General features: G+C 41.2%; 1 protein-coding gene across 1 annotated transcript in view; it reads left to right on the top strand.

Annotated features, from left to right (window-relative positions):
* LOC307097523 (coiled-coil domain-containing protein 7-like) overlaps positions 1–17,466 on the top strand; it is a gene marked incomplete at both ends in the record, with an annotated part of 279,504 nt that extends 262,038 nt beyond the window's left edge. The window contains 2 exons of the mRNA XM_079767665.1: positions 16,835–16,942; positions 17,330–17,466. Of these exons, the coding sequence (XP_079623791.1) occupies positions 16,835–16,942; positions 17,330–17,466 (245 nt within the window). The remainder of the gene's footprint in view (positions 1–16,834; positions 16,943–17,329) is intronic.
* Positions 17,467–18,225: the final 759 nt, after the last annotated feature.

Here is an 18,225-nt window from a genome sequence, read left to right as displayed (position 1 = left end):
TTTACTAAAATTTACCTGTGAAGCCATCTGGTCCAAACCTTTCTTTTCTGGGAGATTATTTATTTATTTATTTATTACTGCTTTGATTTTGTTAGTTGTATTTATTTATTTTTCATATTTTCTGTTTCTTATTTATTTAATTTTGGAAGATTATAAGTACTTGGTAATTTATCCATTTACTCCAGATTTCCAATTGGTTTGCCATATGGTTGTTTGCAATATTTTATTACAATCTTTTGTATTTCTGTGGTGTCAGTTATTACTTCTTCATTTCTTATTTCATTTATTTGGGTCCTATTTCTTTTTTTCTTGATGAAAAGGATTATCAATCGTGTTTATTTTTTTTTAAAGAATGAATCCTTGGTCTGATTGATCTTTTGTATTTTTTTAGAATTTATTTATTTCTGCTCTGATCTTAATAATTTTCTTTCTTCTACTCACTTTGGACTTTTCTTTGTTGCTCTTTATCTAGTTCCTTTAGGTATAAGGTTAGATTGTCTATTTAATATTTTTCTTACTTTTTGAAGTAGGTCTGTATTGCTATGAATTTGCTTCTTAGGACTGCTTTCACTCTGTGGTGTGTTTTCATTTCTGTTTGTCTCATGGTAACTTAAAAAAAGTCCTTACCTAAGCATATGTTTTTATTGATTTTAGAGAAAGGAAAGGGATGAGATAGAAACATCAATGTGAGAGATAAACAGATCAGTTTCCTCCTATGCATTCCCTGATAGGGGATCCAACCTACAACCTAGTTATGTGCCCTGACCAGGAATCAAATCTGCAACCTTTTGATGTATGAGATGATGGTTTAACCAACTGAGCCACGTGGCCATGGCTCAAGGTAACTTTTGATTATTTTTCTTGATCTTATTGTTAACCCATTCATTGTTTAGTAACATGCTATTTAGCTTACATGTCTTCATGTGTTCTTCAGGTTTTTTTTTTGTAATTGATTTCTAGTTTCATATCATTGTGGACAGAGAAGATACTTGATATAATTTCAAGCTTCTCAAATTTATTGAACCTTATTTGTGGCCTAACATGTGGTCTGTCTTAGAAAATGTTCCATGTGCACTTGAAAAAATTATATATTTTGCTGCTTTGGAGTGAAATGCTCTGAAAATATCAATTAAATCCATCTGGTCTATTGTGTCATTTAAGGCTACTGTTTCCTTGTTGACTTTTTGTCTTTATCCACTAATGTCAATAGGAGACTAATGTCCCATACTATGACTGCATACTGTTGATTCCTCTATTTATGTCCATTATATATTTAGGTGCTCCGATGTTAGTGCATAAATGTTTATAGGGTTATAATCTTTTGTTGGATTGATTCCTTTATCATTATAAAATTTCCTTCTTTTTCTCCTATAGTATTTGTTTTAAAGTCCCTTTTGTCTAATGTTAGTATTGCTACCTTGACTTTTATTTTGTTTTTACTTGAATGAGATCTCTCTTTCCATTCCTTTACTTTCAGTCAATGTGTATCTTTTGCTGTTAGGTGTGTTTATTGTATATAGTATTTATAGGGGTCTTGTTTTCTTATTCAGCTACCTCATGTCTTTTGATAGGGGCATTTAATTAATTTACATTTAAACTTATTGATAGCTACATTTATTGCCATTTTATTTTTATAACTATGTCCTTTTTATTTTTTTACTAGAGGCCTGGGGCACGAAATTTGTGCACTGGTGCGAGGGGGTCCCCCTCGCAGTCCAGGACCCCTCAGGGGATGTCTGACAGTTGGAAATCCCTCTTGCAGTCTGGGACCCCTCGCTCCTTACCACCTGCCTGCTCGCTGCTCCTTACCACTCAACTCACTTCTTCTTAGCACTGCCATGGAGGCAGGAGAGGCTCCCACCACTGCCACTCCACTCACTAGCCATGAGCCCTATCTTTCTGTGTAGTGGTCTGTGGGCCAACTGCTCTCTTCCTTCTCATTTAAGGAGAGAAGCATGTGAGGGCAGAGTGCACTGTCGGGGAATGCAGAGGGCTGCCCAGAGCTGAGGGGAGTGGCCAGGCCCACAGGGTGAGAGGTGGACACAGTGGATGCTATCTTACCCAATTGTAGGGCAGGATGGTCAGCCTTCATCTGCCTGACCCCATCCAGGGAGGGACTGAGCAGGGTGTCTGCCCCTCCATTCTCCATCCTTCCATCTGTGCCACCTGTCACCCTTCCCAGGCCTCCCCCAAAGTGAGTTCAGTTCAATCCCTGAATGTAAAAGGGCACAGCGGCAGGGGAGGGGGGACTCCACTCCAGTGCCCTCTGATTCCCAGCAACAGGATCTGATCTCAGGACGGTGGCCACAGCTGCACAACATAGATCGGTTTCAAGAAAAGTTGGGAATGCAGACTTTCGTATGAGCCCCTATTCCAAAAGGTGGCAGTTTATTCACATTGTGGGAAAGAGACCTTCAAGAGTAACATAAGTGGGTAAAGTCAGGGCCAAACCAGGCCATTTTCTCATCCAATCTCTCTGAGGTGTGTGGACAGAACCAAGTCTTAGCTCTTCGCAGGACACTTCATTTGTTTGTTCGTTTGTTTGTTTGTTTAGTCTAAAGGACAGTAGTCTGTCTTCATTCTTGTTTGGGATTTTTTCATTGTTGGAAAAAAGGATACTTACATTGGGGCAATTCTCTCGAGATACAGTATGCCAGTTGCACTCATGTGACAATGACAGTGCCCCTCAGAGGGAGGGAGCTGACAGATGGGGAGCAGATAATTCTGAAAACCAAAGTGATGACAGAGATGCTCAGCCTTTCCTTCACGTGTCTGACACTACTCTTCAGGCGGCCTGCAGGCCAGGCGTCTGCTGGACCTTTACCACTTGATGTCCTGGCAGGCTGCCCTGGGCCCTGCTGGGTAGTGTGCAGGGCCACCTGGGCCCGGGGGGAGTCGCCCCCCCCAGCCTCTCCTGGTACAGCTCCTGCACATGGGCACTGGTCTCTGGGAGCCACACCAGGATGGCAGCATAGATGCCTTTCATCTGCCACAGCAGTGCCCTGTCTGCATGCCCGTCCTCCACCTGGGCCTGGCCCCTTCTGCTTAGGCATCCCCAGCACAGGCCAAGGACCTCCATGAAGTGGTAGGGGAATTTGCCCCTCTACAGCTTCGGGACCACTTCTAGATGTTCCGAAAGCCATAAGCAGCCACAGCCGTAAGCAGAATCTCTCCGTGCCTTTCAAGGGTGACCTCCTGGAAGTCACTCGGTCTCATCACTGTGACCACTTCCCCTCCACAGATGCTCCACAAAGAAGAAAGGATACCGCCAGCAGTGCCAGGGGTGGCCAGCAGTGACTGCTCTCCCTGTGCTTCCTCCAGGTCACTTGAGCCGGCCCCCACCTTCCCCGCTCCAGATGAAGTGTGAGCACTGCACACAGAAGGAATGTAGTAAAAAAACAAAAACAATGACCAAGAGAATGCCGCATTCAATGTCCGGAGTTCAGCTCAGGAAAAAAGGAGAGAAGGGAGAATTCCATAAGTTGGCCGATGCCAATATATTTCTGAGTGATTGCCTAGCGTGTGACAGTTGTGTGAATGCAGAGGAAGGAGTCCTTTTTCATCAGGAGAAGATGCTCTTGGCAAACAAAAATATATAATCCCTATATCTGGACTGATAGCCAGCCATATGCACTATACTGCCAAACCATTCATTAAAAAATTGAACTGCTTTCTTACACCTTACACCAAACAGCTGTTGCCCTTAAAAGCCCCCACCTTAGGTTCTGCCTTTGCAGTTCACCCAGATTAGGTTCTGATTGGTCAGTTTCTAAGCCAGTCAGCATCTCCAGGCCTATCAATGGGCCTGAGCAGAGAGGTGGGGCTGATCAGCAGCCCCAGTGGAGGCCAGAAAGAAAGAGAGGCATGGCTGCTTGCCAGGCCCTGAGAGAAAGAGAGAGGCAAGGGCTGTTCAACAGTTGCCACAAAGGCTATGGATCAGACCCTGCTTCTCTCTCCAGGCCTCTCTTCAGGCCTGATCCACAGACCCCTCGATAGTTAGTGCTGGGTCGCAGCACCCACAGCAACGGCCAGTCAGTGCTGGGTCGCCACAACAACCCAGGACTGACTTCCGGTTGGTTGAGCTTTCGGTCGTTTTGAATGTTACTGACCCTGGGTTTTTATATATTAGGATTCTTATGGGAGCTCACTTGTAGATAAGTAACTGTCTTTTTCTTGTTGCTATTAATTATGGTGTTTTGGTGTGGGCCTTTTTGGTTTTACTTTGCTTGGGACTTTCTACACTCCTGGACTTGTGTGTTTTTTCCTTTACCAGGGAAAATTTCAATCATAAATTCTTTAATGGGTTCTCAATCCCTTGCTGTCTTTCTTCTCCTCTGTTACTTCTATCATATGCACGTTTTTATGCTTCACATTGTCCCAGAGGTCACTTACACTATCCTCAATTTTAAAAATTATTTTCTTTTTTTGCAGCTCTGATTAGGTGTTTTATGCTACCTTGTCTTCCAAATCATTAATTCAATCTTCTGCTTTACCTAACAGGTGCTGTTGATGTTTTTTTCTAGTGTATTCTTCATTTTAGATATTGTATTATTCATTTCTGACAGTTTTTTATGGTTTTTATGTCCTTTTTTATGTTTACTATTTTTTATTATGTTTTTACTTGAGTTCATTTGTTCTTTTCCTAAGTTTCTAAAACATTCTTATAACCATTGTTTTGATCTCTGTATCTGGTTGCTTGCTTGCCTCTTTGTAATTTAAAAATTTTCTGGGGATCTGTAATTTTTTTCATTGGGGCATGTTTCTTCGTCTCCCCATTTTGGTTGCCTCTTGGTATTTGTTTCTGTATTTTAAATAGATCTTCTATATTTTCTAGTCTTGGTATGGTGAACTCATGTAATAGGTGTTTCATGGGGCCAGTGGCATAGTCTTACTTATCATCGGAGGTAGGTGCTCCAAGAATGTTTCTTGTGTGAATTATGTGAACCCTCCTTACGGAGTTTTTTTTTTTTTTGTCTAAAGTATTATATATAGTATTACACATGTCTCCTTTTCCCCCCATTGACCTCTCCCCGGCCATCCCCACCCCCAAACCCATGCCCTCACCGCCTAGTGTCTATGTCCATTGGTTATGCTTATATACATGCATACAAGTCCTTTGGTTGATCTCTTACTCCCTGCCCTCCCTCCCCTGCCTTCCCTCTGAACTTTGATTGTCTTTTCGAAGCTTCTCTGACTCTGAATCTATTTTTGTTTATCAGTTTCTATTGTTCATTATATTCCATAAATGAGTGAGATCGTGTGATATTTATCTTACTCCAACTGGCTTATTTTGCTTAGCATAATATTCTCCATGTCCAAACATCCTGTTGCAAATGGTAAGAGTGCTTTTTTTTTATAGCAGTGTAGTATTCCATTGTGTAGATGTACAACAGGTGGTCTTTAATCCACTCAACTACTGATGGACACTTTGGCTGTTTCCAAGTCTTAGCTATGGTAAATTGTGCTGCTAGGAACATAGGGGTGCATATGTCCTTTCTGATTGGTATTTCTGGTTTATTGGGTTATATTCCTAGAAGTGGGATTACTGGAGAAGTGGGATTACTGGGTCAAAAGGGAGTTCCATTTTTAATTATTTGAGGAAACTCCATACTGTCTTTCACAGTGGCTGCACCAGTCTGCATTCCCACCAGCAAGGCAAGAGGATTCCTTTTTCTCCACATCCTTGCCAGCACTTGTCATTTGTTGATTTGTTGATGAGAGCCATTCTGACAGGTTTGAGGTGGTACCTCACTGTCATTTTGATTTGCATCTCTCAGATGATTAGTGACTTTGAGCATGTTTTCATATGTTTCTTGGCCTTCTGTATGTCCATTTTTAAAGTGTCTATTTAAGTCCTTTGCTCTTTTTTTGATTGGATTGTTTATCTTCCTTTTGTTAAGCTGTATTAGTTTCCTATAAATTTTGGAGATTAGTCCCCCTTATCAGATATAACATTGGCAAATATGTTCTCCCATGAAGTGGGCTTTCTTGTTGTTTTGTTGATGGTTTCTTTTGCTGTGAAGAAGCTTTGTATTTTGATGTAGTCCCATTTGTTTATTTTCTCTTTAGTTTCCATTGCCCTAGGAGCTATATTGGTAAAGATATTGCTACGACATGTCTGATATTTTGCTGCCTATGGAGTCTTCTAAGATGTTTATGGTTTCCTGTGTTACATTTAAGTCCTTTATACATTTTGAGTTTATTTTTGTGTATGGTGTAAATTTTTGGTCTAGTTTCATTTTTTTTTGCATGTACCTGTCCAATTTTCCCAACATCATTTATTGAAGAGACTGTCTTGACTCCATTCTATGCTCTTGCCTCCTTTGTCAAATATTAATTAAACATAATGACTTGGGTTTATTTCCGGGTTCTCTGTTCTGTTCCATTGGTCTATATGTCTGTTCTTGTGCCAGTAAATGTAGTAATGTCTTGATTGCTGTTGGCTTGTATGTGGGTTGGGTTATCTTTCCAGCTGGCTGACTATGAGTATCCACCCTGATCATAATGTATGAGCTGCTGTCCTATTATGTCTGTTGACTGCCGAAATCTTTCTTTGGGCTTGCCACTAGTGGAGCTAATTGGGTCATGCTATGAAATGTTCTGGATCCTGCCACTGGGTTGAGGTTCTTTGGCCACTTGGGAGGGACATCGGTGCAGATCAATGTCAGGTGCTGCCTCTGACAAGCCCTAGGCTACATGTTTGGAGCTACAAAGCAATATACAGTTTCTGAATGCCTCTGCTGGACTTGGGTATACATGGAGGGTCCAAGCTGTATACCAAGGCCAGTTTCTATCAGCACTGAGTCTGGGGCAAATCAATAATAGCCAAAGGAATTTCAAGATATACCTTTGCTTTCTGTCTGTCTGGTAGGCTCAGTCACTGAAAAAGCCTCTGGAGGCATGTGAGTTACTTGAGGTAGGTTCTTTGTGAGTCACCTTGTAAGGAAGAATGGTGTTCAATAGATCAATACAGAGTGAAAGGCAGTGCCTATTTGTGGTCTGAGGTCATTAATAAACAGTCTTATGGTACACCAAAGCAAGCCACTACCAGCAAGGTGGTCTTGGATTTTTGTGGTGGGGCAGGGTCTCAGAAAGTCATCATGATGAGGCCTGTAGAATTTATCAGGTTCAAACAGGTCAATATTTGGTTATAGGAAGGAAGGAATAGCAGTGTCCATCAGACATGTGAGGGAAAAAATGGCTGCTGCTCCAAACCCTCACAACTCAGTCTCTCCTAGAGTCTGCCCAGTCCTCCTTGAGGGACTTTCAAAAGATTCTGCTCCATCACCCAGGCTGGTCACAGCCAGCTTACAGTATTGAAGAATGTATGCATGGCAGGAATGAAGCTAGTAGATCTTCATTTGTGGGGCTAGTGGACCTTGCATGGTGGGGGGTTGTACCTTCCTTGGATGTATGTTGTGGGAGGTTAAATGCCATTTTCTATGAAACCACACAACTCTGTTTCTGACACCCTCTGAGTTCACCTTCAAGAACTCTTCAAGAAAGTCTATATTATGGGGTCAAGCAGCAGACTCTTCCAGAGGATGTGAGGCAGGCAGGGTAGGATGACAGGGATTCTGGAGGTTGTGCTAGTGCATTTCTTTAGGCTGATGCTGTATAGAGAGGAGTGTTTGACCCAGGAGAGGTGGAATCTGTGGGTGTTGCAATACATGGACTCAGCATAGGGAACTTGGAGGTTATCTCTTCATCTCCCTCCCCAGAGCCACACATCCGTCTGTCCTTGAATTACTCCAGACTTTGATTCACCTTCTTTTTGCCAGAGCCCAGGGTGAGTACCTGTGAATGAAATCCTGTGTACTGGCCCTTTAAGTAGATGCCTAGGTTTCCAGCAGACTCCAGTCACTGTCAGGATCACCACTGATTTATAAAGCCAGATGCTATGTGGGCTTCTCTTTCTGGCTCTGGTGTTTTGGGCTGGGGAGTCCATCAAGGGGCTGAGGCCTCTAACTCCTCAGGGGGGAATTTTAAGCTGAGATATCCCTCTGAATTACCAGTCACTGCACATGGGTGTGGGGCCAGCCCTTCTTTTTATATATATACCCGGTGCATGAAATTCGTGCATGGGGGGGGGGGGGTCCCTCAGCCCAGGCTGCACCCTCTCCAATCTGGGACCCCTCGAAGGATGTCTGACTGCCTGTTTAGGCCCAATCCCAGTCGGACATCCCACTCACAATCCAGGACTACTGGCTCCCAACTGCTAGCCTGCGTGCCTTCCTGATTGCCTCTAACCACTCCTGCCTGCCAGCCTGATCACCCCCTAACTGCTTCTGCCTGCCAGCCTGATCACCCCCTAACCACTTCCCTACCAGCCTGATTGATGCCTAACTGCTCCCCTGCCAGCCTGTTTGCCCCTAACTGCCCTCCCCTGCAGGCCTGGTCACCCCTAACTGCCCTCCCCTGCAGGCCTGGGTCCCCCCCAACTGCCCTTCCCTGCAGGTCACCCCCAACTGCTCTCCCCTGCAAGCCTGGTCCCTCCCATCTGCCCTCCCCTGCTTGCCATCTTGTGGTGGCCATCTTGTGTCCACATGGGGCAGGATCTTTGACCACATGGGGGCACCCATCTTATGTGTTGGAGTGATGGTCAATTTGCATATTACTCTTTTATTAGATAGGATAGAGGCCTGTTGCACAGGTGGGGGCCAGCTGGTTTGTCCTGAAGGGTGTCCCAGATCAGGGTGGGGGTTCCCTTTGGGCATAGAGTGGCCTGGGCAAGGGCCCTGTGGTGGTTTGCAGGCTAACCATGCCCCCTGGTGACCCAAGCAGAGTCCCTGGTATCTGGGATTTGTTTATCTTCTATAATTGAAACTTTGTAGCCTAGAGTGGAGCCAAGCCTTCTGCTCGCTCCATGGTGGCAACCATTTCTGTTGGAATTGATTTACCTTCTATAATTGAAACTTTGTAGCCTTAAGCGGAGGCCTGGGCCCGCCAGGGTGTGCGGAAAGCTTGACTTCCTCCATTGCCAGGGAAACCCAAGCCTCCCTCCTGTTCTCTTCATGGCTGCAGCCATCTTGGGTTAATTTGCATACTTGCTCCTGATTGTTTGGTGGGCGTGGCTGGTGGGCGTGGCTCGTGGGTATAGTGGATTGATGGTTAATTTGCATATCACTCTTTTATTAGATAGGAGATATATATATATATATATATATATATATATATATATATATATATATATGTAAGAGGGGGAGAGAAACATCAAAGATAAGAGAGAAGCATTGATCAGCTGCCTCCTACATGCCCCACACAGGGGATCAAGCCCACAATCTGGGAATATGTCTTGACTGGGAATCCAACTGTGACCTCCTGGTTCATTGGTTGATGGGCCAGATGGGGCCATCCCTTCTTGACTTTTTGTCCTTCATGCCAGTCTCCATGTGACTTCTTTTGTAAATCATTGGTTATAAGACTTGTGTTCAGTTAATATTCAGGTGGTTAATTAGGTTGATTGTTCTGTAATTTAGTTGTAATTCCATTTGGACCTGAGAGAGGTGAGTGTAACTTCCATCTACTTCTTAGCCATTTTGGATCTCTTTAAAAAAGTTAATTTAACTTTATTCTCACCTAAAAATGCTACAGAAACTAAAATTAAAAGCATTTGGCCTGGCTGGTATGGCTCAGTGGTTGAGCATTGACCTATGAACCTGGAGGTCACAGTTCAGTTCCCATTCAGGGCACATGTCTGGGTTGCAGGCTTGATCCCCAGTGTAGGGCATGCAGGAGGTAGCCAATCGATGATTCTCTCTCATCATTGATGTTTCTATCTCTCTTCCTCTCCCTCTCTGAAATCAATAAAATATATATGTATTTTTAAAAAGTATTTGTGTTGCCTAGATTAGACAATAAATTATTTCCAACTCCTTCCTATTATAAAAGATAGCTGCAATAAACATGGGTGTGCAAATATCTATGTATGACCTTGCATTCGATTCTTTTGGATATATACCTTGAAGTGTGATTTATGTTCATAAGGTCATTCTCTTTTTAATATTTTGCACAACATCTGTACTGTTTCTAAATAGTTGGGCACTTTTACATTGCTACCAAGATTGCACAAGATTTCCAATTTCTCCACATCCTGTTATTTATTTATTTTAATTCAATTTATTGGGGTGGTATTGGCTAATAAAATTATATAGGTTTCAAGTATGCAATTCTATAATTCATCATCTGTATATTGCATTGTGTGCTTATGACCCAAAGTCAAGTCTCCTTCCATTACCATATCTTTGATTTCCCTTTATCCATTATGACCTCTGGTAATCAACATACTGTTGTCTGTGTCTATGAGTTTTTGTTGGTTTGTTTTTCTTGTTTGTTCATTTGTTGCTTTCAGTTTCATCTCACATATGAGTGAAATCATATGGTTCTTGGACTTTTTCTTTCTGACTTCTTTTTGCTTATCATCATATTCTCAAGATCCAAGCCCTCAGCTAATATCATATTCAATGGTGAAAAACTGAAAGCTTTTCCTTTAAGATCAGGAACAAGACAAGGATGAGTAAACACCATGTTTATTCAATAGAGCACTAGAAAGCCTAGCCAGAGTAATCAGGCAAGACAAAGAAAAAGAGTCATTCAAATTGGAAATGAAGGAGCAAAAGTATCACTTTTTATAGATCACATGATTCTTTATATAGAAAACCCAAAGACTCCACCAAAAAATATTAGAAACAACCACCAAAACTCCACATTAAAGTTGCAGAATACAAAATTAATATAAAAATCTGTTGCATTTTTATATGCTAAAAGTAAAATTTCAGAAAAAGAAATGAAAAAAAATCTTTTGCAATTATAACAAAAAATAAAATACCTACAGATAAAAATTAACATAGCATGTGAAGGGCCTATGCACTGAAAACTACAAAGTGTATTAAAAGAGGTTGAAAAAGACACAAAGAAATGGAAAGATATTCTATGTTTATGGATTGGAAGAATCAATATATTTAAAATATCCACATTATCCAAAGCAAGATACAGATGTAATGCAATTCCCCCATCAAAATCCCAAAGGAATTTTTAAGAGAAATAGAGCAAAAAATCATCAGATTTGTATGGAATAACAAAAGACTCTAAATAGCCAAAATTATTCTGAAAAAAAAGAATGAAGTAGGAGGTATCACACTCCCTGACTTCAAATTATTATTATTGCTATTGTTATTATTAGTTCTCACCCATGGATACATTTCCATTGATTTTTAAATCTTTATTGTTAAGCGTATTATAGATACCCCTCCCCCAATTTTTCCCCTTTGCCACGACCACCCAGTTCCTGCCCCACCCCAGGCCTTTGTCACTTGATTGTCTGTGTAGCGGTGGCAGGCCCATACATACATGGATTGCAGCAGTGGGGCTGGATGCACCTGTCTGTGGGTTGGGGTGCTGGTTCAGGGCTGTTCCCTGCAGACTCCTCCAAAACAGCACACTGTCCAATCTTAAGCGTTAAGAAATGCCCAGCTGAGCAGCATGTAGAAACAGCTACCAGCTCCTCTGCCAGGAGCAACAGAACACATGCCAGGATTTCCCACACCAACAGACAGATGCCCAACACATACACCCATGCACACTCTCCTTTGAACACACTCACCCTCTAACACTCTCACTCTCACTCCAGTCCCGCCTGCCACCTCATTGGTTTCCATTGAATTTTTTAAGAAAGAGGAAGGGGGAGAGAGAAACATCAATATGAGAGAGAAACATCCATTGGTTGGCTCCCATATGCACCCCAACTGGGGACTTAACCTGCAACATAGTTATGTGCCATGACCTGAAATCAAATCCATAACCTTTTGGTGTATGGGATGACACTCCAAATGATTGTGCCATGCAATTAGGACTATTTTTTGGTTTTTATGTTAGTCATCTTAATAGGTGTGAGGTGATATTCCATTGTAGTTTTGACCTGCATTTCTCCAATGATTAATGATATTGAGTATATTTTCATATGCTTGTTATACATATGTGTATCATATTTAAAGATATGCATATCTCTATATATAAAAACCTAAGTGACCATTGCAATTGAATGGATGACCAAACATGCTGCGTGGGGTGACTAGGCTGGCAGGGGGGTTAATGAGGGGTGACCAAACGACTGAGCAGCAGGCTGCATAAGGTGACCAGGCCCGCAGGGGGGTCAGTGAGGGGTGACCAGGCTGGCAGAGGGGGACAGTGAGGGGTGACCAGGCTGGCGGGGGGGCAGTTGGGGATGACCAGATTGGCAGAGGGGGCTGTAAGGGATGACTAGGCCAGTGGGGGGGGCAGTTAGGGGTGACCAGGCTGGCTGCGGGGGGGCCGTTGGGGGAAACTAGGCCAGTGAGGGGGGCAACCAGGCCAATGGGGGCAGTTGGGGCAACCAGGCTCGCAGAGGGGGCTGTAAGGGATGACTAGGCTGGTGGGGGGGGCAGTTAGGGGTGACCAGGATGGCTTGGGGGCAGTTGGAGGAAACTAGGCCAGCAGGGGGTCAGTTAGGTGTGACCAGGCCAGCAGGGGGGGTTAGTTAGGGGAGATCAGGAAGGCAGGCAGGCAGATGATCAGTTAGAAGCCAGTAGTCCTGGATTGTGAAAGGGATGTCCGACTGCCGGGCCTAAACCAGCAGCCAGACATCCCCCAAGGGGTCCCGGATTGGAGGGTGCAGGCTGGGCTGAGGGAACCCCCCCACGCATGAATTTTGTGCACTGGGTCTCTAGTTGATAAATAATAGGGAGCATCTTTTATTTGTTCCTGAATTTAAGGGAATGCTTTTGATTTTTTGTAGTAAGTATAATATTTACTCTAGGTTGCCTTTTAAATTTTTTTTTGCATTCCTTATTTATTAGAATAGAAATAAAATTACTTTTTAGGGTTAATTGAGATACTTCATATGACTTATTTTTAATTAATGTAGTGACTTAAATATAGAGCTATACTTGCATCTGGAATAAATTCTCTTTGAACATGGTCACTTTAAAATATATTATTTTACTTAGATATTTTGCATTTATAAAACATAGTAGTCATTACTGCTGTTCTCCAAATATTTGTGTCTCTTGACCTTAGTGACATATGAAATTGAATTAAAGTGATAATTTAAATGTATCTTTATTAATTTCAGAGAGGAAGGGAGAGAGAGAGAGATAGAAACATCAATGATGAGAGAGAATCATTGATTGGCTGCCTCCTGCAAGCTCCCAACCGGGGATCAAGCCCACAACCCGGGCATGTGCCCTTGACCAGAATCAAACCTGAGACCTTTCAGTTCACAGACCGATGCTCTATCCACTGAGCAAATCCAGCTAGGGCTAAAGTGAATTTTTAAATTGTGGTTAAAACTAAACATAAGATATATCCTCTTAATAAATTCTTAAGTGTAGCCCTAGCTGGTTTGGCTCAGTGGATAGAGCGTCGGCCTGCAGACTGAAGGGTCCCTGGTTCGATTCCAGTCAAGGGCACATATCCAGGTTTTGGGCTAACTCCCCAGTAGGGGGTGTGCAGAAGGCAGCCGATCAATGATTCTCTCTCATCATTGATATTTGTCTCTCTCTCTCCCCTCCTCTCTGAAATAAATAAAAATATATATTAAAAAAATTCTTAAGTGTACAAACCAAAATTGTTAACTGTAAGCAAAATGTTGTATAGCAGATCTCTGGAACTTTTTCATGTTGTAAAATTGAAACTTTATACCTTTTGAATAGGAACTCACTGCCCCGCTCCCATTCCCAGTTATGACAATAATCACTATTTTGCTTTCTGCTTTTATGAGCTTAATTACTTTAGATATCTCATATAAGTGGAATCAGGGTATTTGTTCTTCTGTTATTGGTTTATTCCACTTTGCACAACGCCTTCAAAGTTCATTTATATTGTTGTATACAATAGGATTATCTACTTTAAAAAGACTAAATATTCCTCAGTGTGTGTGTATCACATTTTCTTATCCATTAACTGTTTATGGACATGAAGGTTGCTTCTACAGCTTTACTATTGTGAATAATGAAGCAGTGCAAATATGTCTTTGTGTTCTGAACTCTTACATAAATACCATATGATAATACCATATGATCCAGCAATCCTACTCCTTTTTAATCGCCAACAGAGGACACATTTAAATGATTTTAGAAAGAGAGAGACATCAATCAGTTGCCTCACACACATGCGCTGCTTGGAGATTGAACCTGCAATCTGGGTATGTGCCTGACTGTAAATTGAACCTATGGTCTTTCAGTGTACAAGAGAATGCTCCAAACAGCTGAGCTATACAGACTAGGACATAGTAGTTCTATTTTTAATATTTTGAGAATCCTCAATACTGTTTTCCATAAAGGCTGCACCATTTAACATTCCCATCAACAGTGAGCAAGAATTTTATTTTCTCCACATCTTTCCCAACACTTTATTATTATTATTGTTATTATTATCATTAGTTAACTTCTAGATATTTTACTAGTAAAATTCCGTTTCAGATATTTACTTTCTGATTAAGAAGTTATTTCAACTTCCATTTTGTGCAGAAACAGCTAATTTATAAAATAAATTCTTTTATTTATTAAACTAGAGGCCCGGTGCAGGAAATCATGCATGGGGGGCATGTCCCTCAGCCCAGCCTGCACCGTCTCCAATCTGGGACCCCTCAAGGGATGTCCGATCCCTCGGGGATCAGGCCTAAACAGGCAGGCGGGCATCCCTCTCACAATCCAGGACTGCTGGCTCCCAACTGCTCACCTGCCTGCCAGCCTGATCACCCCCTAACCACTCCCCTGCCAGCCTGATTGATGCTTAACTGCTCCCCTGCCAGCCTGTTTGCCTAACTGCCCTCCTCTGCAGGCCTGGGTACCCCCCCCCCCAACTGCCCTTCCCTGCAGGTCCGGTCACCCCCAACTTCCCTCTTCTGCTGGCCTGGTCACCCCTAACTGCCCTCCCCTGCAGGCTTGATTGCCCCCAACTTCCCTCTTTTGCAGGCCTGGTCTGTCCCAACTGCCCTCCCCTGCTGTCCATCTTGTGGTGGCCATCTTGTGTCCACATGGATCTTTGACCACATGGGGGCAGCCATCTTGTGTATTTGAGTGATGGTTAATCTACATATTACTCTTTTATTAGATAGGATAGAGGCCTAGTGCATGGGTGGGGGCCAGCTTGTTTGCCCTGAAGGGTGTCCCTGATCAGGGTGGGGGTTCCCTTGGGGTGTGGGGAAGCCTGGGCAAGGGGCCTGTGGTGGTTTGCAGGCCGGCCACGGCCCCCGGAGACCCAAGCAGAGGCCCTGGTATCTGGGATTTATTTATCTTCTACAATTGAAACTTTTTAGCCTGGATCGGAGGCCAAGGCAGGCCAGGGCTTCAGAAGATTGGCTTCCTCCATTGCCAGGGGCAACCCTAGCCTCCTTCTCTTTCCAGCTCCGTGGCTGCCACCATTTCTGTTTGGATTTATTTATCTTCTATCATTGAAACTTTGTAGCCTTTAGTGGAGGCCTAGGCTGGCAAGGGCAGGCGGAAAGCTTGGCTTCCTCCATTGCCAGGGAAACCCAAGCCCCCCTCCTGCTCTCTGTGGCTGCAACCATCTTGGTTGGGTTTATTTGCATATTCGCTCCTGATTGGCTAGTGGGCGTGGCTAGTGGGCGTGGCTAGTGGTGTAGCGGAGGTACGGTCAATTTGCATATTATTCTTTTATTAGATAGGATATATAGTATGTACTGTGTGCCAGAACTGTGAGTTCAATTACAAGTCAGGGCACATATGTAGATTGCAGATTTGATTGCCAGACATGGTATGTACTGGAGGCCACCAATTGATGTTTCTCCCACATCAATATTTCTCTCCCTCCTCTCCTCTCTCTCTAAAATCAATAAATCATATATATCCTCAGGTGAGAGTTAAAGAAAAAAAGATTTAATGATACTATTTTCACCTCAGTCTCCTAAGACTGAGGATCTATGCCAGATATCTATTCTTGGCTTACTTTGATTAGTGCTTTGTTTTTTTTAGATGGTTCAATTGTTTGTTTATTTTCAGAATTACTTCCTTTTTTTCTTATCTAGATTTAAGATAATTTAATTTTTTGGTTTGTGTTTAACATTAATATGCTTCCCAAATATTACATGTACAAAAGGTTTACTTTAAGAAGTATCATCCCTCCTGTAAACTTTCCCTTTGCTCTCCAAATCCTGCCACCCCCTTGAAGGTAACTTAATTATATATATAATATCTATTTGGGTGACATTGGTTAATAAGATTAAATAGGCCTCAAGTGTACAATTCTATGTTACATCATCTGTATATTGCATTGTGTGCCCACCACCAAAAGTCAAATTATCTTCTGTCACCATACATTTGACCCCCTTTACAGCCCCTCACTCCCATCCCTTTGGTAACCACCACACTCTTGTCTGAGTTTTTGTCTGTTTGTTTTTCTTGTTTATTTTTTGCTTTCTGTTTTATATCCCACATATGAGTGAAATCATATGGAGCCCAGATAGCATAGTCAGTAGAACATAGACTTTTAAGCATATTGTTTTCTGATTTATATTTTTTGTGTTTTATTTTGTAAGTGTGTATTTCTTTCTACTTTTTTTCTTATTTCCCTTTTATTTTTACCCAAAAGGTAGCATAATAGATAATCTGTTTTTAACTTTTTTTCACTTAGCATTACGTCCTCCAATAAAAAAACACAATCCAATTAGAATTGTTTTCCCAATTTTCATGTCAGATCTAGCATTATGGAATTTACTTACAACTTTCTAGAAATGAGGGGTAAAGCTCCTGTATACTTGTTTTAAACTTGAAATCTAAATATTTCACAATAAATTTGTGTTTTTTATTTAGTAAACTAAATGCTTCTCTTTATGTAGATAATGATAAAGTACCAGATGAAAATCTTAAGCTTGAGAATCAAACATTGTCAAAAGATCCCATGCACATGGTGGATAAAAAAACTTCTAGAACAAATAGACGTAATGGTAAGTAAAATAATTATAGTTATGTTCAAATTATTTTATATTAAGAACATCAAAATATTTTGAGGGGTTAATGAATATGTGCTTGAGTACATATTTTGTAGAAATTTTACACTTTGATGTGTTTATAACCTTAAATAATTAGAGAACTAAATTTAAAGAAAGCTTAGGTACCATTTGCTTGGTATTTGTTTGGTTAATAACTAATATGCCTCCATACACACTCTATTCACACAAATTTCCCACATCACTTCCACAGTCTATTTAAATAAGGAGTTAACCTCTGTGGCTTTGCAGTCTTCTTTCACTCATTTTGCACAAATGAGAAGAAATCTTGCTGACTATATGGCATATCCTGAAATTTTAAAATAGATTTGTTTTTCTATTTAGCATTTCGTGTAACTCAGAAAAATGCTAGGAAATCTGAAGAAAAGTCATTGCCTGAGGATATGGATTTATTTTTAAGAAGCCAATCTCAAACTATCAATATTAAAGCTACCGAAAATGAGACTCTTAATAGTAAGTAGTTAATTACAAATATTATAAAATTATTTTCAATTAAATTTAGGAGGACTTTCTTCCATAATTTATAAATATGTCTACAAATATTTTGTTTATACTTATAGATATTTATTAGTTATTTACTTCAGTATTTTATAAATCCTGCCTTAGATGTTGGTTGGGCATTATCCTATACACTGAAATATTGACAGTTCTATTCCCTCTCAGGGCAGTCAATCTATGTTTATTTTTCACATGGATGTTTCTCTCTTTTGCTCCCTCTCCATTCCGCTCTCTCTCTCAAAATAAATTTAAAATCTTAAAAAAATTTCTACAATGATTATTGATTTCTCTATTTCTTCATATGTTATATCAGGTTTTGCTTTAAACCTTGATACTTTATTATTAAAATACATATATGTTAAAAAGTAATACTATTTCTAGATAGAGGCACTTTGTCCTAATGAAAGGACCCACTTTATTATTTTATAGTTTCTGTTTGATTGTTTGCCTTAAAAACTACTAGGCCTGCTATTAATGTGGCTCCACCAAATTCTCATTGGTATTTGCATGATACACTTTTTTCTATCTTTTGCTTTAAACTTTCTGTATTTTTATGAATTTTCTATATCACTTCTATGAAGCTTATAGTTGTATATATAAAAAAATCCATCTGATATCTTTGTCTTTTAATTAGCATTTGTAATCACACTTGGTCTAATTTTGATATGTAGAGGTTTAAGTTACACCATATTTTTGTGCTTCCTATTTTTTATGCCTGATTT

Source organism: Cnephaeus nilssonii (genome assembly GCF_951640355.1).
Source record: "Cnephaeus nilssonii genome assembly, chromosome: 4".
In the NCBI taxonomy this organism is placed as follows: Eukaryota; Metazoa; Chordata; class Mammalia; order Chiroptera; family Vespertilionidae; genus Cnephaeus; species Cnephaeus nilssonii.
The sequence above is the reverse complement of the archived record's forward strand: the minus strand, read 5'-3'. Positions and strand labels throughout refer to the sequence as shown.